General features: G+C 39.9%; 1 protein-coding gene across 1 annotated transcript; it reads left to right on the top strand.

The window, feature by feature from the left end:
• The first annotated feature begins 402 nt into the window (after nt 1-402).
• CLCA2 (chloride channel accessory 2) lies at nt 403-24,410 on the top strand. Its single transcript, XM_067538259.1, has 14 exons — nt 403-576; nt 1,858-1,995; nt 3,150-3,300; nt 6,556-6,664; nt 7,795-7,963; nt 8,761-8,988; nt 10,867-11,094; nt 12,432-12,609; nt 14,422-14,528; nt 17,761-17,985; nt 20,003-20,273; nt 21,596-21,766; nt 22,487-22,726; nt 23,697-24,410. Exons 1-14 carry the CDS (start codon nt 403-405, stop codon nt 24,107-24,109), a joined length of 2,802 nt encoding a protein of 933 aa, XP_067394360.1. The 3' UTR covers nt 24,110-24,410.
• The last annotated feature ends 1,453 nt before the right edge of the window (nt 24,411-25,863 follow it).

Here is a 25,863-nt window from a genome sequence, read left to right as displayed (position 1 = left end):
CTCTTACCTTCCCAAGCGAAAAGATCAGACCAGAAAAGTTGGGAATTTTTTCTCTCTCTCTCTCTTGAGCTAATCCCTGCTCCTCCTAGAAGGGCGGGGGAGGTTAGCAAAATGTTCCTCTCTTGGTGCTCCTACTGCGGGAAGGGGTGGAGGAGAAGGAGAGGTCTGTCTGGGTGGGGAATCAAGGAAAACTGTCGAGCAGGTTAGGAACCCTGCCTAGGGTGATGGGAACTGGGCCAGTTCCTGGGCCGCTCTGCTCTGCTCCACAAAGGACCCGCCTGCTTCTCCCCTTCCCTCCCTCCTAGCCGGTTAGTTCAGCCAACCAAAGCCTCTGGCACTTTCCGGCATCGTACAGGCGGCAGGGTTACTGCGCGGGGTCCAAGTCCCCCCACTGCCTGCAAGATGACCTGTGGGGACAGGGCTGCTGCGGCAAATTGGCTGCTGAAACTGACTCTGCTCTCACTAGCGGCGGCCTGGGGCTCGGCATTGCGGCTACAGGGCAATGCCTACGATGGGCTGCTGGTTGCAATTAATCCGCAGGTGCCAGAAGACCAGAAACTCATCGCAAACATCAAGGTAAGAGGCCCCACATGAAGTCTCAGTTTTGCTCGAGCTCTTTCTGCAATACAAACAGGCTTCCCTGTGGATTGAATAGTCCTACAACTCACCCCACAGAGTAGCCCCAGTTCAATAGCGCAGCAGCAAGCCAGTGAAAGGCTGGGCTGGCGTGGTCACTTTGTTCATTTCTTGATCCACAGGCTCACCCCTCTCGGCCTTCACATTGACTTGTATGCTGCAGAAATGTCAGAGCTGAGAATTTTTATTTTTATTTTTAAGAAAGCCTTATCTCTGCTAGATTTTCACAAAGTATTTTTTCACTAAAAGCTACAAGGAAACCATTGTTGAAAGCTCACAGTAATGAAGCAAACTCTTGACAGTAATAGTGACGTATGTATTTTTAAAAAGCTTGCACTGTAATATACCAGTAATTGTGTTTCTGTTGATAGAGTTACTGTCTAGATATAGATTCAAATAATGAATATGGGGCCGTGCAGAAGCTGGGCACTCCTGCCACCCAAGGACATTGGGTATAGCAATGAGTAGGTAATCTAGGTAGGTAAACTAGATAATCACCATGGTCCCTTCTTGCCTTCTTAGAATCTGTGGATCTATAATGTGTTTAGTATTTTGCCAGTGTGTTGCTGCTACATTAATATTCAGGTGTTCATTTTATAAGGTGTGGCCTTCAACAGGCCCAGAGTTTCAACATGAAAGGGAATCTTCAGTAACCTCTTCAAAGCCAATTGTTCTCCTAGTTCCATTCCTAACTGATATTGTGAAAGTTCTTAAGGCAATTATAATTGCCCAGACAAGTCCCAGACAGTATGTATGTTTAACCTGTCTAGTTAAAACTGACTTTAAGTGAGGCTGTTCAAGCTTAATTTCTAGCAGCAAATTACACAAATGTTATGCTTTATTGTTTGCGATTGTATTTATCACCAAAAGATGGTGTGTCTAGTGGGTGAAGCAGAGGTTTAGGACTCAGGTCTCAGCTCCTAGCTCTGACACTGATTCTCTCTGTAGCTTTGTTATGATCCTTATGTGACTCAGTTTATCAGTCTGTAAAGTGACTATGACAGCTTTTTATTCTAACCTCACAAAGGGGTTGTGGGAATTAATTCATGTTTGTAAAGCACACTGAGATCCTTGGATGGAAAACGCTATACAAATGTGAAGTAGCATCCTCATAGTAATTTTTCTACAGCTCTTGCTGCCAAATAGCAAATACACCACTGAACTTATGTGACTCCAGTAAGTTTACTGTTTGGTTTCTTCTTAATTTCATTTTATTACTAGGAAATGATAACTGAAGCTTCCTTTTATTTGTTCAATGCTACACAAAGAAGAGTCTATTTCCAGAATATAAAGATTTTAATACCCACTACCTGGAAAGCAAACAATTATGGGAGACCGCAACATGAGTCATATGAAAAGGTAATATTTAAAGCCTGTCTTAGAAACTGAAGTACCGTCATGAGCATGCTTAAAAATGAATGTTACTTTTACCCCGTGGACACTACACAGCCATCTCACCATTGAGTCTGTCCTCTCCCCAGGCCAGATCCCTCCTCAGTGTACAAAAGCTACATCTCTGCATCAGGGCCCTGTTGTCTGCTCTTGTCCTTGCCCCCTTCTTTAATTCTCTGTTATTTGGATGCCAAGATGATGACTCATTAAGGTATTTCTGGACTTGACTTTTCTCCAGCTGAAGATGCTGCTTACCTACAAAACCTCTGGGCTATATCAATATTCACAAGTAAAAAGTCACCCAGTGGGCAGGCTTGCTCTTCTGTAGATCCCACTTAAGTATGGAGTTAGTGCACGTCCTTCGTGCCCCTTGATAGCATTAAACCCAGAACAACAAGAGTCCTACGGCTACCCCTCTGGAACATTAAACACAGAGATTCTTTGAATGTTCTTGTTTGAAGTTGTCCCAACTGTAGGCACAGGCAATCTGCCCTACCAGTGTTATACAGAACGAGAACTGTTCACTGATCATTTTGGCATATGTTTCCTGATTGGGGGAAAAATAATGAAAAACTTGTTTCTGATGAATTATTTGAATGAATATTATCAATACGAGGCAAAAATAACATTAAAATGATTCCCAAACTAGGATAACGTTTTTCTACTGTCACAGAGGCATAGGAAGTGTAAATAGCACTTTTGAAAAGAAGAAATCGGCTACATACTAGAAAAGAACAAATATGAAAAGAGCATTACCAAGAAAACTGGCCATATTATACAAGTATTTGCCGGATGGTAGCATCTCTGTTTATTGCTATACGTACAGGGACTGATACTTATTTACCTTAAGGCAGCTTTACACACTTCAGTCATTTAAAGAGGCCTGAGTATGGGTGTAAATGTAATTTTCTCCCACTTTATTTTCCCAAATAGGTGTAATGTAGACGTAGTGTAAATGAAAGTCAGACCCAGCCTGTTTGTTGTTGTTTATGATTTGTATTGTGGTAGCACTTAAAAAGGATCCTGGTCCATGATTAGGGCCCTTGTGCTAGATGCCATCTTACACAGAACAAAAGATTACTTCACTTAATTCATTAAACAAAACATTTTTGTAATTTTAGGCAGAGGTCATAGTTGCTGCTCCTTATTGGAAACATGGAGATGAGCCATACACTCTACAATATGGAGAATGTGGAAACATGGGAAAATATATACATTTCACACCTAACTTTCTAGTAAATGATTATTTGATACATGTCTATGGATCACGGGGTAAATTTACTAAATCATTCTTAATTTTCTGCTTTTATTCTCAGTTGCGTGCAACAAAAGAAATGTATTAATGAGGACACTCTCTCTCTCTCTCTCTCTCTCTCTCTCTCTCGTGTGTGTGTGTGTGTGTGTGTGTGTGTGTGTGTGTGTGTGTGTGTGTGTGTGTGTGTGTGTGTGTGTGTGTGTGTGTGTGTGTGTGTGTGTGTGTGTGTGTGTGTAGGCTTTATGATGTTTGTAAAGCACATTAAGATCTTCCGATGGAAGGACCTATGCAAGTACATAGTATTTCTACTATCTTGGCAGACCTAAGTGCACATAGAAGTAATACTATGTACTGGCATAGGTCCTTCCATCGGAAGATCTTAATGTGCTTTACAAACATCATAAAGCCTCACACCATTGTGAAGTAGGTAAGTGTGGTTATTGGGATCTAGGCCCTTTGCAGGACTGAGATAATGTTTCCTCTCCCAAAATATACTTTATTTATCGTAGTTATACAATAGTCTAAATTTGCCTCTGCTTAAATCTGTGGCCAAATAAATCATAGAAATGTACTTGAAGTCATCTAGTCCATTCTCCCTGTGCCACAGCAGGCTTAAATATACCTATACCATCCCTATAAAAAATCAAACAACATGATGAAATCCAGAGACAAGATGGGTGAGGTACTGAAATTTCTTTTCTGTTGGTGAAAGAGACAAGCTTTCAAGCTGTGGTCTAAAAAAGAGTTCTGTGGAGCTTGAAAGCTTGTCTCTTTCACCAACAGAAGTTGGTCCAGTAAAAGAAATGACCGTGTCCGCCTTGTGTCTCTCATATCCTGGGATTGACATGACTACCACAGCACCGCAAACGCTGGTGACATCCAGCCAATTATAAATATGAAAAATTGATAGTTTGCCAAAAATTACCTGGGTCCATTCATTACACAGGCCATGACATTAATTTTGTGAAACACAAAAGCACACATTAATGCAATATTAAGGTTATGAAGAAGTACTTAAAAGGTTAAAAATGCTGTGAGAGTCCCAGTGAAGTCAATGGGCCTACTGATGTGAGTAACACAAGGTAAGGTTTGGAGAAATACTTAATGAGCTTGTTATGACAATATTACCTGTTTCTGTTTCCAGTCATTGACATTTCATGATTCACTCTAGATCAGTAATTTTCAATGTGTGGTCTGCAGACTATGCCCTAAAATTTCCAGGGGGGTCCACACCTCCATCCAAAATTTTGTAGGGGGTCTACAAGTGAAAAAAGGTTGAAAACCACTGATCTAGGTTGTGCCACTTGTGAGCTACAAGGTGGTCATCTTGCAATACCTTATGTGAGCACCTGAGTAAAGGGTTTGCAAGACTGAGTCCATGAACATTAAAAAGTCAAGGAATGCCAAAGTTGTCATAATAATATCAACTCATTAGCATTGCACTGTATATTCAAGCATACATAAAAAAGCTTTACTAGTAATCTAAAATATCATATGTGTAATGAGGACAAGTTAGTTTTATTATGAGCATCAATCAGGAATGAAACTGTTTGCCTTTGGCTCATGGGAGACAACTCACTTAGGGTAACTTCAGTGGTAGTTGGATCTGGCCATTAGCTTCTCTGTTTCTTTCAATCATGGAAGAAAAGAGCCCAAATTGAGCAATTTTTTTGAGTAATTCTTTTCTGAAGAAAGTCCATCTGTCACTTGAATAATGGAATTTTAAAACTGTGGAAAATGGTTGAAAACTTTTCTCCATTTCACTTTGGGTGAGACTGCACACCAAACACAGACATCACATGATGAGTATGGTGATGCGTGAGTACCCACTGTAGAGAGATTGAGTGATAGATTTAACTTTTCTGAGAGTTTCAACGCCATGACTATTTTTACATTAAAAAAGATGTGAAAATTCAAAGCTAAATTAACTTTGAAATGGGCCTATTTTCAGGAGAAAATGTATGCAGTTTAGCAAATTTTGCACATACATATTATGTGTGAATTCATAATAAAAAGGGGAAAGAAAATTACATATTTTAACTCTTTGCTGCAGATGTTTCACACAGTCTCTCTTGCCAATACTACTTTGCAAACCCCTTGTTAAAACTGTATAGGGATTTGCTTTTGCCCCTATTCTGTTGGCACCTAAAGAACTCAGTTCACCTAACAGAAAATGAAGCACTCGTGCTTGGATGTGGCACCAGGAACCTCAAGTCTTTAATTACTATTCATAGTACACCTTCCTACAATTTCAGGGCACATTCAAAAAAACTCATTTCATATCTGTGTCACTATAGGCTTAATGCAAGCCCAGATATATAGTAAAGTTAGAACAGTGGTTCCCAACCTGTGGCCCGGGGGCCAAAAGTGTCCCGCGGGGGCTTTCAAAGTGGTCCGTGGTGCCTGTCCTGTTGGTGCAGAAGGGAGCTGCTGCCTAAAGACCTAGATGGAACACGTTTTCGCAGGGCTAAAAGACCAGTGCAGGCACCTTGCTGCAGCCAAGGGGATGGGAGATCAGTGCTCCTCTCCCCCTGGCTGTAGCAGGGAGCAGGGCAAAGTGCTCTGCCTGAGTCCATAGGTGCTGGGATCCCTGCTGGAGCCAGAGGGAGGAGAGCACTGATCCTCCATTCCCTTGGCTGCAGCAAGGTGCCTGCACTGGTCTTTTAGCCCTGCGGAAACGTGTTCCATCTAGGTCCTTAGGCAGCAGCTCCCTTCTGCGCCAGCAGGACGGGCACCACGGACCACTTTGAAAGCCCCCGCGGGGCACTGATCCTCCATCCCCCTGGCTGCAGAAGGGAGCCACTGCCTAGAGACCCAGGTGGAGCGCAGAGGCTACAGGACAAATGTGGTTTCCCTGCTGCAGCCAGGAAGATGGGAGATCAGCGAGGAAGGACCCTCCTTGCTGAACTCCTTCCGTTTGCTGCATTGGGCGTGGGGGGCTGCTGGCAGAGACAGGTGGCCCTTCAGGGTTGTAAAAATGATATCTGTAGCCCTCAAGCCAAAAAGGTTGGGAACCACTGAGTTAGAAGGTAATTTTAAAAGAAATAGAAGCCAAGATTTTCAAATAAAAGTGCCTAAAGTGAGTCATATTTAGGCCCGAAAATAAGTGGCTTGATTTTGAAAAATATTGAGCACCCATTTGCTCTTACCATTGCACAATGGAAATTGTTGGGTACTCAACAGTTCTGACAATTACTATACATCTTTGCTGGTTGGGATGACTACAAAACATTTTACAGCACCCCTACAGTCTCCATGTACTATTCCCACAGGCAGAGTTTTTGTCCATGAATGGGCTCACCTTCGTTGGGGGGTATTTGACGAGTATGATAATGAAAGGCCTTTCTATATAACTGGACAAAATCAAGTTAAAGTTACAAGGTATTTGATCATTTTACTCTTTTAAATTCCAATTCTTATGGGCTTTAGAAATATGGGTTTGTTTCAGTAAGGTACAAATCTAGTTTGTTTCTATAAACGTCTCAAGTGTTTCTCTTTCTATCAGTGCCTATTTCACCCCACATAAAAAACCATACCTACACTGTAATTAGTTCATATGAATTATATTAATTATTATCCCTTCCTTGCTCCACATTGCATTTTCATCTCTTAACACTATTGTAGTTAGTGGTTTGTCAGTGACACTGAGCCTGGTTTTCTTCTGCATTGTTCCTGTAGACTAAGAATTGCTCAATCTGGAGAGGCAGATGTTCAGCAATTCCCTTTCCCATCACCCCATCTATTTAGCTGTCTGTCAGCTACCTATTCTCTCTTTTCTTTTTCTGTTGCCTCCTTTTCTCTCTTCCAACTTTTTCTCTTTTCATTTTTCTAGTTGTCTTCTCTCCTCTAATCTTTCCCAGTATTCTTCAGGCCCCATTCTTTCTTCCAGAGTTTTTTATGCTGGGTTAGTTCTTCCTCACCTGTGCCTCACTTCTCTTTCATCTTTACTGCTTGAAAGCACTGATCCCATCACTGCTTTGTGACCTGTTCTCACCCAATGGGATTGTCTCTATTTCATCTTTTTTTCTCCATGCTGCCTCTCTTCTGATATGCCAGGGCTGGACATTAGGGGGAAAAGATCTTATTACCTGTAAAACTAGCACAGTTCATCTGGAAGTCATTGAGAGATTATAACCATGAATCCCCATGAAGCCATTTTAACAGTCACTTTTCAGAGTGGAAAAGCACTTTGAAGTGTTAACCATGAAATGCATGAAAAACAAGACTAAATTCTTCAATTTTAATATTTTTGATTCACTCAATGGATTACAGTGACTGAGGAATCAAAAATAGTAGAATTGATCCTTCCTTGTGTATGCCATGATATAAATCCATAATTTCTACCAAAAGCACCCCTCCAAACTTGTTAATTGTGTATAACTAATTAACGCTATGATCCTGCAATTAGCTCTGCCCAGTGGACAACTGTTGTTAAAGTCTGAGTTCCACTTATAACTGGGACCTAACTCCAGTCTGGAATTTCTAAATGATCAATATTTTTTCATTCCCAGGTGTGCATCTGACCTTACAGGGATCTATGTATGTGAAAAAATATCCTGCACCCAAGGAAATTGTGTCATAAACCAACTGACAGGACTTTTTAAGGAAGGATGTGCATTTATTCCTGAGAGAACTCAAACTGCAAAGTCGTCAATAATGTACATGCAAAGCTTATCATCTGTAAGTATAATCACAGAAGAACAGATTTCCTACAATCTACTATTTGATTGCCAACATTAGACTTTATCCTCTTTTTTAGAAATGCTTAGTTTGTTTAAACCTTTATCTCAATAAACCAACTATTAAAAAACATTGCTACCAGTGAATGCTGAACTGTTTTCCCCCAATTAAGTTGTCTCAAATATATATGGTAGTCCAGAATACAAATCTAGAAAAAAGTATTTTGGACATCTGGTATATTTTACAAATCATGCTGTACTTTTCAAACCATTATAAAAATGTGAATTTGTGGATGTCACTAAATTAAGGTCATATAAGCAATGTTGTTGTTTCCACAGTGGCAAATCCTGCAATCCTTACTAAGGCAAAAGTTCCAGTGACTTTCATTGAAGTTTTACCTGAATAAGGACTGGGCTTAGATTTTCCTCTTACTCTTGATGGGTTTAATTATGCTTCTTAAATGGCATTGGCATGATGGGTATGAAAGGGAAACACACCTCCTAAACAATAATGTTAGATCAGAGACCTTTTATGGGCTGTAATAATCTAGTGGATTGTGTACATGACTATGAGGCAGAATTCTTAGGTCCTGTGTCTGACTCAGCCAGTAACGTAGGCAGCTCACTTAAGCTGTCTGTGCCACAGTTATTGCATTGGTAAAACAAATACAATACAGTTAATTGAAAGTGCTTTTTGGCTCCCATAGTAAAAGGGCACTACCTAAGTCCAAATTATTATTTTTCTTATATCTGTATTTGTGTTCTTGTGTTGCTGGTTTTATTTGTTCCCACTTTTAGGTGGTTGAATTTTGTAATGAAAGTAACCATAATAGAGAAGCTCCCAATCTGCAGAACCGAATGTGTGACTATAGAAGCACGTGGGATGTAATAATAAGCTCTACGGACTTTAATAACACCCTTCCAAGGACCAACACCAGCCTCCCACCTCCTCCCACCTTCTCATTGCTGCAGAAGAGACACAGAATAATCTGTTTAGTTCTTGATGTTTCTGACAGCATGAATGGGGTAAATTGTCACTCAGAAATGTTTAAGTCTGTTTATTGTAAACACATTTGACTTTTTTACATTGTGCATTTAGATACTTTATCTAACCTGGGAATATTTTTTTTGCTGAAGCTGAGATTTGAAGAAATTTTCAATCCTGTTGTGCTCTGTGTGTGCACACGTGTATGTATTTACACTTTAAAAAAACAGCAACAAAACATGTATGGTAGTGACTATCACATGTGGCAGGAATATATCAAAACCAGAGCAGCAATTGTTTTCTGGACTCTTCCTAGATGAGAGAATAAATTCAAAGACTGAAAACTATGATAAAATTTTCAAAATTGGCCTCTAATTTTGGGTGCCTTATGTTTGAGTGTCCAACTTTAGGAACAATATTTTTAATCATACGGAGAAGTCACAAGTTATTTGATTTCAATGAGTGCTCAGCATTTCCAAAAACCAGGCCCAAGGTGTCTCAAGTTGGTTCCCAGCCAGCGAGACACCTAAGATCAAAGGTCACTTTAAAAAATGTTTCCTTCTCTTTCCACCCCCCAATAAACGGGAATCCAAACTTTCATTTATAACCTCCCTGTCCCTAGTCCCCTCAAACGTTGGCTATGTTTGGATTTAGAATGCCAGACCCATAGATCCATTTTCCAGGTTATGGATGTAATTGGATTCAAATGGTGGGAAAAAAATTCTGCTTCACAAGATTTCTGAAGCAGAAATTAAGTTCCACTCCTGGCCATCAGGTGGCTCTCTCTGTTAAAAGAGCTCAACTAGGAAGCCTTTTGTATATAAATATAGACAGATAGACATGGCTTTTATACAGAACCCTTATAACACATTCTATTCCTTCAGGCTCCCACTGATGGTTGCTGCCATTCTCTTGGCTCTCTCCTACTGCCAGTGGGGGGCTGCTGGAACAGGTTGCCATCTCTTCATCCCACAATCCAATAAGGAACTTCTAATGGTAGGTCTACACCGGGAGTGTGCTTCCCAGCTTAGACAGACCAACACCAGCATGATGGATAGCATGATAAAAATGGCAGTGTAGCTGGAAGTAGCACATGTGGCAGGTCAGGCTAGCCATCTGAGTACAAACATGCCCAGACACCATGGATACTTACTTGGAAATTGGGGAAGTATGGGGTTCTTCTCATCCCATAGGGTCCCATTTTTTGCTCCCAATCAAGAAAGGAATTCCTCCCCATTTCAGCTGATTCTCTCAGAAACCCTTATAGTTTAACTAGCCTGCTACAGGCAGGAATCCTGAGCTGCTTTCATGCAATCAGTCCCCCTGGCCAGCCTCTTAGGACTCTACCATAGCTGCCTTTTATTACTTGAACAATAAACTCACTAAGACAATATCTAATTTAACTCACTTTTCTTCATTGAACATGACATCAGATCGCTGGGACCATCTGAAAATATCTAGGACTGTTCCAGCCAAACCTGGGCTATTACCAACTATATGATTTCCAGTGACTCCATTAACCTTTTGTAAGGGGAAGGAACATTGCCTGTGTATCAAATCCTGCACCTGACTTGATATTGCAGGGCTGATTTGTTTCATCCAGCCTTTGAAGAACAGTCAAGGAATTTGGGGTATAGGCTGATGTAGGGGGTTTTAGGATGTGACTAGGCTGCTGTTAGGTAAAGCTGATTGAACTGCATATTTGGTTTTGTAATTTTAAATAATTGGTAGGGCATGGAGAGCCTGTGAATGGGCACCTTTTATTCAAAATTGAAACTGTTTATTGACTATGCAGTGTGGAGTATTATATGCTGCTTTTCCTTCAGATGTTATTCTTTTCAGCAGAGAATTAAGAGGTGCCTGGTTTCATTATTGTGAATGATTAATGACACTGTTTGCTTTGAACATTTTATATATAGGATGATCGAATCAATCGATTACGTCAGGCAGCAGAACTGTATCTACTGCAAATTGTTGAAGACAATTCCTATGTTGGTATTGTCATCTTCAGTAATGAAGGAGAAATCAGAACTCAGTTGCATCAAATAGTCAACGAGGACATACGGAAACAGCTTGCTTCTTACCTACCTACTGCTCCATCTAGTGGAGGAACAAACATTTGTGCAGGTCTGCAGCTGGGATATGAGGTAAAGTAGTGCAAGCACTTTTTCTGTGGGCATCACTTGTGAAGTCACTAATTATGAACATTTCTGGTTTTTGTTGCTATATCAGATGGAGGCTGTTGATTATTATATTGTATTTAAATAACTTGTATTGGTTTTCCACTGTACATACAAGCCATTTACAACCTACTATATATCATAACCAAGGTTAAGATTCTATCATGGTATTTTTAGTAAAAGTCAGGGCAATGAACAAAAAAATCATGGAAGCCATGACCTGTCCCTGACTTTTATTAAAAATACCCTGAGGAGGAGGGAAAACAGAGCTGCTGGGGCTTGCAGCTGCTCCAGTTGGCTTACAGGCTGATCAGCTGCTTCACTCCTGTCCCAGAGGTCACGGAATCTGTGACCAAATCATATCCATAATCATAACTAATACAAATTGGACATTTCAAGGCACGGTATTAGGGTTTTAAAAATAACTTTTTCCTTTAATTAGTTGACATTGCACAGTCTTTCTTTCATAGGTTTAACTATCTGTATTTTAACATGCAATCTTAGCACTAGGAATCATCCAAATGAAAAGCTTCTGAACTATTCAAAACTCTTTCATCTACTGTTAAAAATGTAGTTCTGCTTTGATAAGTAATTAAACAGCAAAGGCACTTCTTAATCATCAGACCTGCTCCCTGTGTGTACTCAGGGTCACATCTGCCAACACTAATGACTAAAATACATTTTAACTGCTTTTTTATTCCTGTTAACCCTACAGGGTCAACACAGTTGGGAGAGTGAGTAAAATTCGGTTACTTCTTGTGCATCAGTTACTCCAATCAGTTGCATCTATGCAAATGTGCTGAAAGTTGCATGGGTTTAGCTGAGGGCATAATTTGACCAGCAAAATTTTTATTACTGGTGGATGGTGTATTAAAAGAAAAGAATCCAGTTTGACGGTCAGAGTTTGCAGGGATGGTAGATAAAAATTAAATACAATACAAAAATTGAGCATATTTGATATGGAAATCTTTGAGAGACAACAAACATAGAACCCTTTGATGCTATGTAATGGTATTTGTGTCCTGCATAAGTATACCACAAAGGGGGTAAGGTTGAAGGGGTTCCCTGTGCCCACTCCCTCTGAAATTTACCTACACAGGATATTCTTAATTTAGCCCATATTAAAGAATTTCTTTACTACATGACATAATGGATACAAAATGCAGATACATTGATGAATATAAGAGAACTTTCATTATATTTGCTTTAATTTACTGTCTTTTACAATGCCATTTTCCTGTACCATTATGTTCCGAGCACTTAATATAGGTTGTTCATATTAATATTTAGTGCTCTGTTATCAGGTGATTAAAAAACAAGATGGGAATATATATGGTTCTGAAATTATATTACTGACCAATGGAGAAGACAGTAGGATAAATGAATGCTTTTCTAACGTAATTAACAGTGGATCGATCATTCACACCATTGCTCTTGGCCCATCTGCTGCTAAAGAAGTTGAACAATTAGCCCGTGAGACAGGTAAAACAAAATTTTTTTTAATAAACCATGTTCCCAATCCTGAAATTACTTGGCTCAAATAGGAACGTAAACAGAGTAAAGTTAAATAAATATGTAGATGTTTGCTGTACTGGGGAGCTGTCCCTCTCATGTTTCTTTTAAACAATCTGCCCTGGTCTACACTTACCTGGAGACTCGGTAGCAGTCGACGTGAGTTACGCAAACTACGCAGAGTAGCTTTCGTAACTCCTGTTGACTGCTGTGCTTCCCTTCTGTGCATCGTCTTCACTGCATTGTGCCGACGGGAATGCTACGCTACTTGAGGGAGTGGTTTTACTCAGTCTACTTCCTGATCGATTGAGTGGGTCTACAGTGACCTCTCAATCGATTCAGAAAGATCGATCTGGCGGTGGCGACTTTGCCGCTGTCAGTATAGACGTACCCTAAACCATTGCTGTTTGTAGTGTTGCTGTAGCTGTCTCTCTCAAACAATCTGGGCAACTGTGTAGATAGTGTCTGCATACTCTGAAGGAACCACTACTTAAGAATACTGCTTTTGCAGAGTTGAACTGATAATTCATAATGAGAAATTTTGTCAAGTTTTCCCTTTTTATCTTCTGTTTGAAACATCTATTCCAGACTCTCACATTTAGACATTATTCAAAATTATTTGCAAATTTCTTATTCCTATACAAATTGCTCACTAACAGATCATTGCAAATATTTAACATACTGATTTTGCCCTGCATTGGTTAGATACATAAGTCATGGTAATATTTCTGTTTCCTGATTGGATGGCTTATGTAACTGAAATATAGTCTCTGAATATAAAATTGAAAATTGGGTTTCAGTGAATAATAGAGAATTCAAGCTTACAATTCCTTTTTCCATCTCAGCCATCTGAATGGCTGAGATCAGTCAGGCAAATTGTATGAGTAAGGACCATTTGTCATGGGTGAAATTAACCTTTGTGTGGAGGGCCACCCCAAGGATTGAAGTGAGACTCAGTGTAGATCTTGTGTTAGCCCTCTTTGCAAAGGTGAATTTTATTCCATGTGAATGTATGTTGCAGGATCAGATCCAGGGCCTAAGTTTTCAAAAGTGACCGTTAATTTTTGGTGACTTGGTTTTCTGTGTAGCAATCGTTACATGGTTAGGATTGCATAGTCTAGCCCCTACTCACACAAATAGCCATTTTAACGCCACGCGGTCTAATTAAGTAAGAGCTCGACAGCATGAGTGAGGGCACCAGCATCTGGCCCTTCATGTTAAACTGGGCACTCACAAATGAAGTGAAGTTAGTAGGACCATTGGGTGCTGAACACCTTTGACAATTAGGCTAATGATGTCTCAGATTGCTGGGCACTCAAAAATTGTGACATCCATAAAAATGAGGCCACTTTTGGAAATCTGGTCATATAGTCTAAGCAGAGTCCAATCCTGTAATCCTTATTCATGCAAATAGCCATCATCATAAATTGTCTCATTTAGTAAGACTTGGAGGATTGGGTCTGTAATGCTGCTGGAATGTTTCCTGTAAATAATGTAAAATGACAACTATGATTTTAAAATAAAGGGAGTCATTGGGAGGTTGTCACTCTGATTAGACGTATTTTGAAAGCATTGGGAGAGCCTTTAGTCACAAGACTATTAAAGTCCATGTTTATGTTATGTAGCAATCCCCATGCTGCTTTGAAAATGTTGGGGTAAGATTCTTGTGATAAGTTCATTAAATATCCGTTAAATTTGAATTCATATATCAAGTATGTCAAAAGACTATACAATACCTAAAATGAGTTTCTATAACAATATAAAAACTATACTCTATTTCAGGGGGCTTAACATTTTTTGCCTCCGATAGACTGGACTCCAACGACCTAATTGATGGTTTCAGTGGAATTTCATCAAGAAGTGGAGATACTTTCAATCATTCCATTCAGGTCTGTCTTGTAAACAGTTTTAACACTTTGGTTTCCCAGATTATTGACCAGCACTCAGTATTAGTAAAATTTTTGTATTCTACTATGTACGTTATTTTGAAGAGGCATGGAAATAGTAATTAAGGATAGGCAAAATAAGAACTGAACCTCTTCTGAGGTTTTGATCAATTCACAAGTGCTTTCTTTCCTCCCTCTGCATCTTTCCTACCTGTCAGCCCACAGAAAACTTCTTTAACCCTCCCTTTCCTGTGACCACTCCTAGAATGTGCCTCCCACTCTCATCTTTATAGGACAGCTGTGGGACCTAACTGCACTTGTGCTAGGTCTTGGTCTGTCCAGTTTGAGTTCTTGTACAATCTGCTGTGCTTTAGCATTTCACCACAAGCTCTGCTACATGCCAGAGCATGTGCATTTCTTCCTGTGGAGATGTGTGAAGTTTTGCAGCAGGCTCAGCTGGGCAGCATGCATCATCTAGTGATACGAAAAGAAGAAGTTCAGGAGAAGACGGGTGTCAGTACCACAGGCTTCTTTTATTAGTGTGAGGAGAAGGGTGTGGAACTGGAATTCTTGGAAATCTATCTGAATCAAAATTTTTAACCTTCTCCAATTTCATCCTCCCTACTAATAACATTACTGTAGAAGAGCCTGACTAAGCCCTCATCTGGAATATTGAATACAACTTTAGTCCTCTGCAGTCCAAAGCAGATATTGTAGAGAAGATTCAACAAAGTATAACTAGAAACTCTGAACACTGAAGGATGTGCCATACAAACAGAGATGTAGGAAGCTGAATTTATAATATAGTTATAACAGAACTTATAATATAAACGTGGTGTGGGGTGGCATCAACAGGGAGACAAAGAAGATTCTTTAGCTTCATCGAAGTTTAGCTTCATTGAATGTGGGCATCTCTACACATAAAAGATGTGCTACTTTAACAACCCTCCTAGTGTGGATGAAGATATACCGATATAAAAGTGTTTATACTGTTACATCTATTCCGACACAGGAAAAGAAATGAACTGTCTCAGTATAAGACACCTTTATACCAGCATAACTGAGCCAACACTAGGATTTACTCATACAACTATTTTGGTAAAATATCCCACCTCTGACTGAAATACTTATGGTGGTGCAACTTGCAAGTGTAGACCAGGCCTTAAATGAAGCTATAGTGATTTACACCAACTGAGGATCAGACCCCTAGTAATTTATAATTAATAAGGATAACAGCTGCAACAGAGACACAATGGGGGAAAAAGTGCCCCGCTTCCTTGATCACTTTCCCATTATCAAAAGATCAGACAAATGAGAACTAAACAATGACATCACAGTAGGCAGACAGGAAAAAGGCCACCCAGAAACCATGCACACACCCAAAGAATGGGCTCCTATCTCCTCCCAGCTGTCTTTACTTTTATGCCTTGCACAGCACTGAGCTCTCTGTCAGTACTAAACAAATAATTAGTAAGACAAGAGGCCTTTTCCAAGCCCTAGCTACTTCCCTTATGTGAAAGATCACATGAGTACAGCAACTCCCCCCATATTTAGACAGCCACAGGAAGTTTTGCAATTGACTGAGCAACAGTATTCATAAATTCTATTACAAAAAACACTGCACAAAGGAGTGCTACATTTTAGGAGTGCTATATTTTACGAACATAACAGCCTTGCTGGGTCAGACCAATGGTCCACCTAGCCCAGTATGCTGTCATCTGATAGTGGCCAATTCCAGGTGCTTCAGAAGGAATGAACACAACAGGGCCATTTATTGAGTGATCCATCTCCTGTCATCCAGTCTCAGCTTCCAGCAGTCAGAAGTTTACGGACACCCACAGCAAGGGGTTGTGTCCCTGACAACCTAGCTATTGATGAACTATCTAACTCTTTTTGGAGCTCAGTTATACTTTTGGTTCACAACATCACCTGGCAACAAGTTCCACAGATTGACTGTGCGTTGTGTGAAGAAGTACTTCATTATGTTTGTTTTAAAGCTGTTGATTATTAATTTAATTGAGTGGCTCCTGTTTTTGTGTTTAAGAAATTTTATTTTCTCCTTCACATAATCACCTTCCTGACACCATTCATGATTTTATAGACCTCTATTAGATCCCTGTTAGCTGTCACTTTTTTTCTAAGATGAACAGTTTAGTCCTTTTAATCTCTCCTCATATGGATGCTGTTCCATACCCCTAATAATTTTTGTTGCCCTTCTCTGTATATTTTACAATTCTAATATCTTTTTTTGAAATGGAGCAACCAGAACTGTATGAAGTATTCAAGGTGTAGGCATACCATAGATTTATATAGTGATGTTTTCTGTATTATTATCTATCCCTTTCCTAATGGTTCCTAACATTCTGTTTGCTTTTTTGACTGTGGCTGCTGCACATTGAGCAGATGTTTTTAGATAACTATCCACAGTGGCCCCATGATCTTTTTCTTGAGTGTAATAGCTAATTAGACCCCATCTTTAGTATGTATGATTGGGATTATGTTTTCCAATGTGCATAACTTTCCATTTAACATCACTGACTTTCATCTGCCATTTTGTGAGATCCTTTTGTAATTTTTTGCAGTCAGCTTTATAACTTGCAGTTCGCTATCTTGAATAATTTTGTGTCATCTGCGAACTTTCTCACATCACGATTTTACCCCTTTTTTTCCAGATCACTTATGACTTTGTTGAGTAGCATTGGTCCAGTACAGCTCCATGGTGGACACCATTATTTACCTCTCTCCCCTGGGAAAACTTATTCCTACCTTTTGGTTCCTATCTTTTAACCTGTTACTAATCCATGAGAGGACCTTCCCGCTTATCCTATGACTGCCTATTTTGCTTAAGAGCCTTTGATGAGAAACCATGTCTAAGGTTTTCTGAAAGTCAAAGTCCACTATATCCACTGGATCACCCCAACATGCATTTGAGCTTGTCAGAAGTTCCATTGAGTAGAGAGAATTGTATGCGTCATTTTGGAAGAAAAGCCATTGGGCCTGAATATCCTTTTGTTTACACCAGTTTATCTCCATTGACATCAGTGGAATTACTGCTGAAATATACTCGAGTGAGAGGTGAATCAGGACTATAAATTATTATGAAGACAAATGTCTTATTATGTATTTTGTTCTTTTTAAGTATCAGATTTCATTTTTAAGGGTAGGATGAAAGGTCTTATCTGAGGCAAAATGTGCTTTTAAAATTGATATATAATAATTCTATTTTTTCTGATAGATTGAAAGTGCTGGTGAAAGGACTGAGAGCTATAAGCAGTTCAGTAGGACAGTGACTATTGATAGCACAGTGGGAAAGGATACCTTCTTTGTAGTAACATGGCAGATTGCTGAACCACCGACTATCACACTCCTTGATCCCAGTGGAAAAAATTACACCAACAAGGACTTTGAGGTTGATACAGTGTTGCAGGTAGCTCGTCTCCAGATTCCAGGAATTGCAAAGGTAGAAATTAACTTATCTCCTTTGTCATTTGATCATAACCAATGTGTGAATCATAAATTATTTAAATTGTTTTCATACATGGAATCACTGAATAGAGTGTGATAAGACGATTCTGCCACATTGCGATTTCATGACCTTTATTTTACCCACTGAGCCGAGGAAGGAGGTCTCTTTAGATTTAAAAGGAGACACTTAAAGCTTATATTAATTTTATTTTAAACTTTCTTAGTAGAATTCACCTCCACATCCCCCAACCTCTCATTACTCTCCAGGGATCTGTTTTCTTTCTTTTTATTTCCTTGTCTGATATCTAACACCAAAAGGATTAAAATGACTTGTTAACATTTTACAAAGCGAATTTAAAATAAATACATTGTAGCTATAAATACCTCTTCCATTCCAAAAGCTCTGGGATGGCAGAAATGTGGCAGCTAGAAATGTTTCAGATTTTGACTCCAGGTCCAGCCAGCTGATTCATCCAACATAAAATTGCTGTAAGACAACTGAAATAAGTTGGATGTGCTGGTCTGACATAGAGAGACATGGTATGATGGAGATGTCTCCACTATCCGTTCACCCAGATCATCTTTTTGCCACATTTTTACTCCCCAGTTTTTGAGGCTGAAGGCTTAAATGTTTTAAAACAAAATATTTGAAAGCAGAGATGAATCAAGAGCATTATCGGAGCTCCTGTTCTGAACTCTACATAGGACTTCACTCACTTCTCATTTATAACTTTCAATGGAATTATTCCTGTTCTTTATGTATGTCTATGCCTACATTTATGGTGGTGTGTAGAGTACATACACTATGTACCCCCTAGCATGGGTATAAATAGCAATGTGTAAATGGTGAGGCACTGTAAAGACAATGCCAGAACCTTTGGACATGTACCCTACATTGCTCTCTATACACCCAAGAAGTGCCTCCCACTGATGGAGCCTTTCCCTGACACAGAAAGCTGCTGGAGCCTTTCCCCACCACACTGAAAGACTCCAGCAGTGTGGGAAAGCCTCTGGCAGCTGGGAGGGAATGGGGATAGGCTTCAGCGACTCCCCACAGTGTGGAGATAGGCCTTGTCTAACTGCCTGCGAGGTACATGAAGCTACATGCCACCGTGAAAAGCAGGCTATCAGTGCAAATGAGAGGCACCCTATATCTGTATGAGCAGAACCAAATCTCTGAATTTGTATGCGGAAGGAGATTGAAATCTGCATTTTAATCTGAATTTTCCAAGGGTTTGGGGTGTTTGGATTCAGCTCATTATAGACCGAGGTCTGAGCTACAAACTCTGATCTGAACTCTAGAGTTTTGATTCAGGCTCATCTCTCTTGGAAAGCCAGTTTCTCCATCACTTACCCAAATAGTATGAATTCAAGAATCGACGTTTCACCTACAAAAATGAATGATGACAGCAAGAAAACAAAACTTAATTGAAAAGAACCTATAACTTTAAAAAAAGTCAAGTTAAAAGGCTCAATAATAAAGGAAGAGGAGAAAGATATCTCCAAAGATTAAAAGGAGCGTGTGAAGGGTGAACTAATCCAGTGTACATAATTCCTTTTCAAACACTCACAGGATTCCTGCATGTTTGAGTTATTAACAGGATGTGCTAAAAGAATGAAATCCAGTGCATCAGCTTTCTATTAAAATGTTATATGTTTCCTAATTATTCTTCTGAGCATTCAGACTGTATGAGACCAGAGGTGCTGAATTTTATAACACTAAAGCTCATAAACCTGCTAACCTACTTCACAGGAGTAGCCCTAAGTAATCCATTGAGGCTAAAGGAGAATATTTCAATGAGCAAAGACTGCTCTCATGTGAAAGGCTTTTCAAAATCTCACACTGCGACACATTCTGTCACTCTTAGTCACATGGAGTAATAGTTACTGAATGATTTAAACGAAGCTACTGGAAGAGTCAGGTGCTACTCAGCATGAGTAAGGATGTCAGAATCAGGCCCAAAATTAATCTACAAAGGAGAGTTCTTTAATTTTAAAATATTCTTTTTCAGATTGGGGAGTGGACCTATGCTCTCACAAATACTCACCTGTCCCCTCAAGTTGTAACAATGACAGTGACTTCCAGAGCAGCAAATTCTACTATACCTGCAGTAACTGTGAAAGCCCACATGAGTAGTGATAGAAACGAATACCCTAGACCGATGGTTGTTTATGCACGAGTTAGTCAAGGACTTTCACCTATTCTTGGAGCAAATGTGACTGCCATTATCAAACCAGGCAATGGAGATCCAGTTATCTTGGAACTTTTAGACAACGGTGCAGGTAACCAGGATCTTGTGATACATTTGGCAATATTTACCAAATAAAATTAAAGGACCATCTTGCTAATACATTATATGATACACTTTAGAGGACTCCAAGTGGGAATAAGGGCCCACGGTGGAGAATCTCTTTGCAGGATTCAGACCTAAGTGTTTCCTGTTTTCAGCTTCTCTCTGGACCTTTCTTTCTTTCTTTCCCAGCTCCCATCCCACTCAAATGTTCCTCAGTGAGGATAGCTGTTGCTTCAGAATGACATTGAGCTTCTTGCCTCTGCAACGTGGGGCAGCTGAATCATCTTCAACAATTTCTGAAAGCACAGATTATATGCGAGAGGAGCCGTGGAAAAGTAAAGATTTTAATGTGAACGGTTCTCTTGACTTGCCATCTGTTGTATGCAGTTTAAGAGACTACACTTACTACTGAATCAGACACACATTTGGCTTGTTGACATCTGCACCAATTTTAATGGCGTATAGCCAGGGGAACAAATATGCTGTGGGCTGTCTTCTGCTGATGTGCAAGGCCATCCAGAAGAGGCTGTAACCAGGGTTTTATTTGGTTCATAGTTCACATCAAATCATCACCTGACAATGGTGGCATGCTGCCAATAATTAGCAAGGGTTTCCATGAAAATTTACACTGCAAACCCTTATTGCCAGGTGTATATGTGCTTACAGGAAGGAAGTGTGAGGGAATGAGGAACTATTCTTTCCAGTAACCAGTCAAGAAGGAGGCAGTACCAACTGGTTAACAAACTTTGGTTACCCGTGCTTTAATGGAAATGGATATTCTTAGTTAATTCAAAATGTATTAAGTATAACTGATAGTATAACACATGAGTTTTTGAAGTGTTAGGTGAGGATGAAGATTTAAATGGAGATAATCTGAAAAATTTCTTGAAAATATCTATTGTGTGGTACATTCCAAGGCAAAATGTATGTTCTCTGTGCGGCCCAGGGATAAGTTCTCTCTGAAAGCAATGGTAACTTTAGCCATATCCAAAACGGGAGTAAATGCCTTTAATGACTCAGGAGATGAAAATCCCTTAATTCTCCTAAACTGAGAAATCAGCTTCTCCCTCAGTCAGTATCCCTCAGTGTGATAAGCAAACTCTCTGGTTTCTGATTGCATTCTCTTTGCACCTTATAGACAGCCTGGGCAAAATTATTCTCTGATTTTGTACAGCACCAAAGTCAACAGAGTTGTATGGGATATAAGTCAGAGCAGAATTTTCCCTCGTTGCCTTTTAGTTTCCTTCTAACAATGAAGAACTAAATAATGCAAATATTTCTGTGTGCTAATTCTGTTTTTTTAATGTGTAGGGTCAGACATTGTCAAGAATGACGGTGTCTATTCCAAGTACTTCTATTCTTTCTCTGAGAATGGCAGATACAACTTGAAAGTACGTGTTCAACGAGCTAACAAGACTGTCAGACCACACCCCACAGTGCTATGGAGTCATTCTATGTATATGCCAGGTTACATAGAAAATGGTAAGATGGAGTAATGTGGAGTGAGACATGTAAAACAAATGTCATTGTGGATACACTGGAATAAATAGGTGCATCACGTTCTGAAACATCGTTAAAGGGCATTGGAGCAGTGACATCCTTGCTAAGGGATCTTAAGTATAAGGATATGCCCAGCTGGATGATATTAGTTTTGGATGCTTTTCAGTTTTAACTAAATTATGCCCTATCTACACAGGAGCAAAAATGGGCTAGCTAAAATGGTGTTTAATTTAGGTTTTAAACAATTATTTCCTAGAGGGAATGAATCCACACAAATTTATGTTTTGCCTGTGAAAAAAGCGGATATTGAACGTTCTCCTGCCTCTGCATCTGAGACGTGCCATGTACCCCAGTGGCAGTGTTAATCAGAATCAATCCTCTTACATTAAGAATTGTTATAAAGGTTTAGCAAATGTCAAACACCTATGATCTTATGCAAAGTCCCATCCACTTCACTTCGATATTATTTTCATTCTCATTAATTCAGTATTCTTGAACATACTACAGACCGTCTCTGGTCTCTCAACTCCACTGAGCTCAATGGAGTTATTCCTGATTTACAGCAGTATAAGTGAGATCAGAATTGGTGTCACTGTGTCTGCAGAACTCTGTAATGTGAAAATGTTGAGACAACTCCAGTTGTAGGTGGGGTTTTTTATGTGAGTTGTTTTTTTTGTGTGTGTGGGTGTCTGTGTGCTATAGGTAAGATCCAGATGAACCCACCAAGACCCTCCGTTATCAGGAATGAAGATATTCAAACCACAGTAGATGGCTTCAGCAGAACAGCCTCAGGAGGCTCCTTCATAGTGTTTGCAGTTCCCACTAGACCCCATATTGATGTGTTTCCACCATGTAAAATTATTGATCTTGATGCCAAAACAGCTGATGATATGATAATTTTATCATGGACAGCATCGGGGGATGATCTTGACCAGGGGCAAGGTATGTTTGATGGTTTGTCTACTTCTCATCTGATTGCAGTGAAACTGTACAATGAATGAGACAAATTTTCATTGGTACTCCTTAACTGTGCTCTCAAAAACTTGCAACCACAACCATTTTGTGCAGAGAAAACATGCCTTTTTTAAGTGTCAGTAAAGGTTTTGCCTGTGCAAAGCTGTATGCTTTTGAAGCATGAGAGCAAGTGAAGAAACTTTCTGAAATTTTGACCCAATATTTCTGTTGATATGAAAAAAAGTCATTATGAACCAGAGTGCTAGCCATAAATGACCTATATGTGTCATTCCTGTTACTCAGCATGAAACACAACAAACATAAGATTTTGGGGAAATCTGGTTCCACTGAAGTCAATAGTAGTTTCGCCATTTAACTTCAATGTGGTCCAGGATTTCACTCCTGGTTTTGGGGTGACTTTAGACTGATTTGGCCAATGGGTTTTGAAAGAATTGCAGAAGTGGTGCTTGCAATTGTGATTGGAGGCTTTACCATTATATTTCCCGCTGGGCAGCCAGAGAAGGGAGCCGTGTGGTCTCTCCAAATGTATAGGGAGAGAGTGGAGTAAAAAAAAAAGTGTAATCTTTTTGCTCAGTAATTTTACTTGCTTACTACTATTTCATTCTAGGCCAAATTCAGTCTAGTTGGTAGGGCTGAGAGACTTTGGGTGAGGATAGAATTAGCCCATTCTGACTATTACTTTCAATGTCATGAATCTTTGTCTCCAGTGAAAATTTCAAGTTCACAAGTGCTTCCTCAAGTCTCCCTTAATTTAGCAGAGCAAGTGTTATGTTGTGGGATGCACCTTCACCATTCAGACAGTTAAATTGGGTAACTGGAATAGGCACTCACTTGTGCTATTAACAATTTTACTAATTCTAAAGGAACAGATTAACAGTTTTAATTACAGGGTTACAAACATGCTGTATAATCTTTGTTAACATATTTCCATTTTCAGCTGCAAGTTACGAAATAAGAACAAGTGAAAGTCCTCTGGAACTAAGAGACAACTTTGATAATGCTATTCTAGTGAATACCTCCACTCTGACACCTCAGCGTGCTGGCTTCAAGGAAATATTTGTATTTAAACCAGACGCTTTTGCAACAGAAAATATCACCACAATCTACGTGGCTGTACGTGCCATTGATAAAGCCTCCCTGCACTCTGATATATCAAATATAGCACAAGCAGTGAAGTTTGTTCCTCAAATGGATTATCTCACTGCTGATATTGAGCATAATGTTTCAACAATAGTGTTGATTGGAGGTGGGCTATTAACAGCAGTTTGTCTGATTATAAGTGCAATTTTATGTGCTTTAAAGAAAAAGAAGGAAGTGATTATCACAGAAACTGCAACAAAACTACTGTGATTTAAGATGAAAGTTTGGATGATGTCCGATTATTTTTCAAGTGTTTGTTTAGATGCTTTCAAAAGATACGCAAAAATAATTGCACTAGCAGAGAAAATGGGTATATAATAATAATTGGAAAGTCATATTGCAGATCTGTATGAAACTGTAGTGTTTTAACAGCAGTATCATACTGCATGGCCAGGTCAAATTAAAACTACATTGTATGTGCTACATATATACACCCTAAACTCATGCCACTTGAAGCTATATGCCACTTGGTTACATATATTTTATATATACAGTATGATGAAGAAGCTGTAATTACATTGAATGAGATGTCTTAAATATAGATGCAAAGGAAGACATACAGTAATGTTTGCTGCAGCTGTCTATATGGTGAACATCTTTATAATTCAGCTCTTATGCATGTCATGGCATCCAGAGGGAGCAGTAAGCTAACAGTTTGTTTAGAAGTGCACCAGTTTGAAGGATGTGCTGAGTCAGGAAGAAGCTTCATGCTGGTACTCACCTGATTGCTGGTTGACAGCCAAATACTGTGTTTAGTGGAGAATGAAGAGTACAAGTAAAAGAAGTTTCTCATGAATGCTGCAACCTAAGGAGCTTGTTCACTCAGAACATGGAGCTACAAATGAGTTTTCAGCCATTTAGAGTCAAACTCTCATAAAATACTTGCAAGATTTTGGAACCATTGAAAGTAAGACATGAGTCAGTCTTAACTCAAATGATAACTTAAACCTAGTCCATAAACCACCACTTTTGCCCATTTCTACTAGAAATTGAAGTTTATAATGCAAACGATGAGGTGTTAACTGTATCACTGCACATACTTTACCATAATACCTCCACCAAATTGACAAAGGGATCTCAAGGCAGCCTCTTCATTTGTACCCATTATTTTGCCTTAAAAAATTGTTGTGTGTATAAAAAGGGAAGTTGCATACACAAGAGTAATACAAGGGGCCTACCATCAATCAAACATCAGCCCTGCCTCCTGACCCGTAAGCCCTGCCCACCTGTCACAGAAAGTCCCACCTGCATCTGGTCACCTGACATCCAGCCCCGCCCTGGGTTATGACTTCTGGGTCAAGGACCCTTAGGTCCCACCCCTCAAGCCCCCGCCCACCTGTCACCGGAAGTCCCACCCCGTCTGGTCACCTGACATTCAGTCCCGCCTTGGGTTATGACTTCCGGTTCAAGATGGCCACCTGACTGGAAGTGAGTGGTGTGACCCCTCCAAGAATACCTCCCACCCGCTCCCCACTGATAGGACAGGGACATAGGACCGCTCCAAGAGCGGGGTTGGACCCCAGATGGACACCTGACCGGAAGTGGGTGCTGTGAGCCCTTCGCTAATAAGCATGTGTTTCATGCCGAGAGCAGGATTGGCCCAGAAAAGGCACAGGGAGGAGTGGGGCGACCTCTCCACCAATCAGAGTGGGCTTAGGCCGTCCCAGAAGGAAAAAAACACCTGTTAAAGGCCGTGTATACCCCGTCAATGACAGCGTAACCATCTAGGAAGTAGGGGCCTACCTGCAACTCACCACCCCATAACATGTGGCGTATCTCTATATTTTCTTTGTGAGCGGTATACAGCAGCCACTGAATAGACGGGGTCAAATATCTCTTTTTCTGCCGGTGATAGTTGTCGGGAGGGAGAAGGGCTACCGTGTTAGACTCTAAAAACATAAATCTGTACATGGCCATGCAGATGGATGCCAGAGTTATGTACTGGAAAGGGTCTATACACAATT

Source organism: Emydura macquarii, unplaced genomic scaffold, assembly GCF_026122565.2.
Source record: "Emydura macquarii macquarii isolate MOO-44397 ecotype Brisbane River unplaced genomic scaffold, CSIRO-AGI_Emac_v2 contig_480, whole genome shotgun sequence".
Taxonomy (NCBI): domain Eukaryota; kingdom Metazoa; phylum Chordata; order Testudines; family Chelidae; genus Emydura; species Emydura macquarii.
This window is presented reverse-complemented; position numbering and strand designations above follow the sequence as displayed.

Bases quoted from the DNA above. Each gene is read 5' to 3' on its own strand.
- CLCA2 (XM_067538259.1), top strand. From the start codon at position 403: ATGACCTGTGGGGACAGGGCTGCTGCGGCAAATTGGCTGCTGAAACTG. The intron at 6,665-7,794 runs GTATTTGATCAT...TTTCATTCCCAG, and splicing joins AATCAAGTTAAAGTTACAAG to GTGTGCATCTGACCTTACAG. The intron at 12,610-14,421 runs GTAAAACAAAAT...ACTCTATTTCAG, and splicing joins ACAATTAGCCCGTGAGACAG to GGGGCTTAACATTTTTTGCC.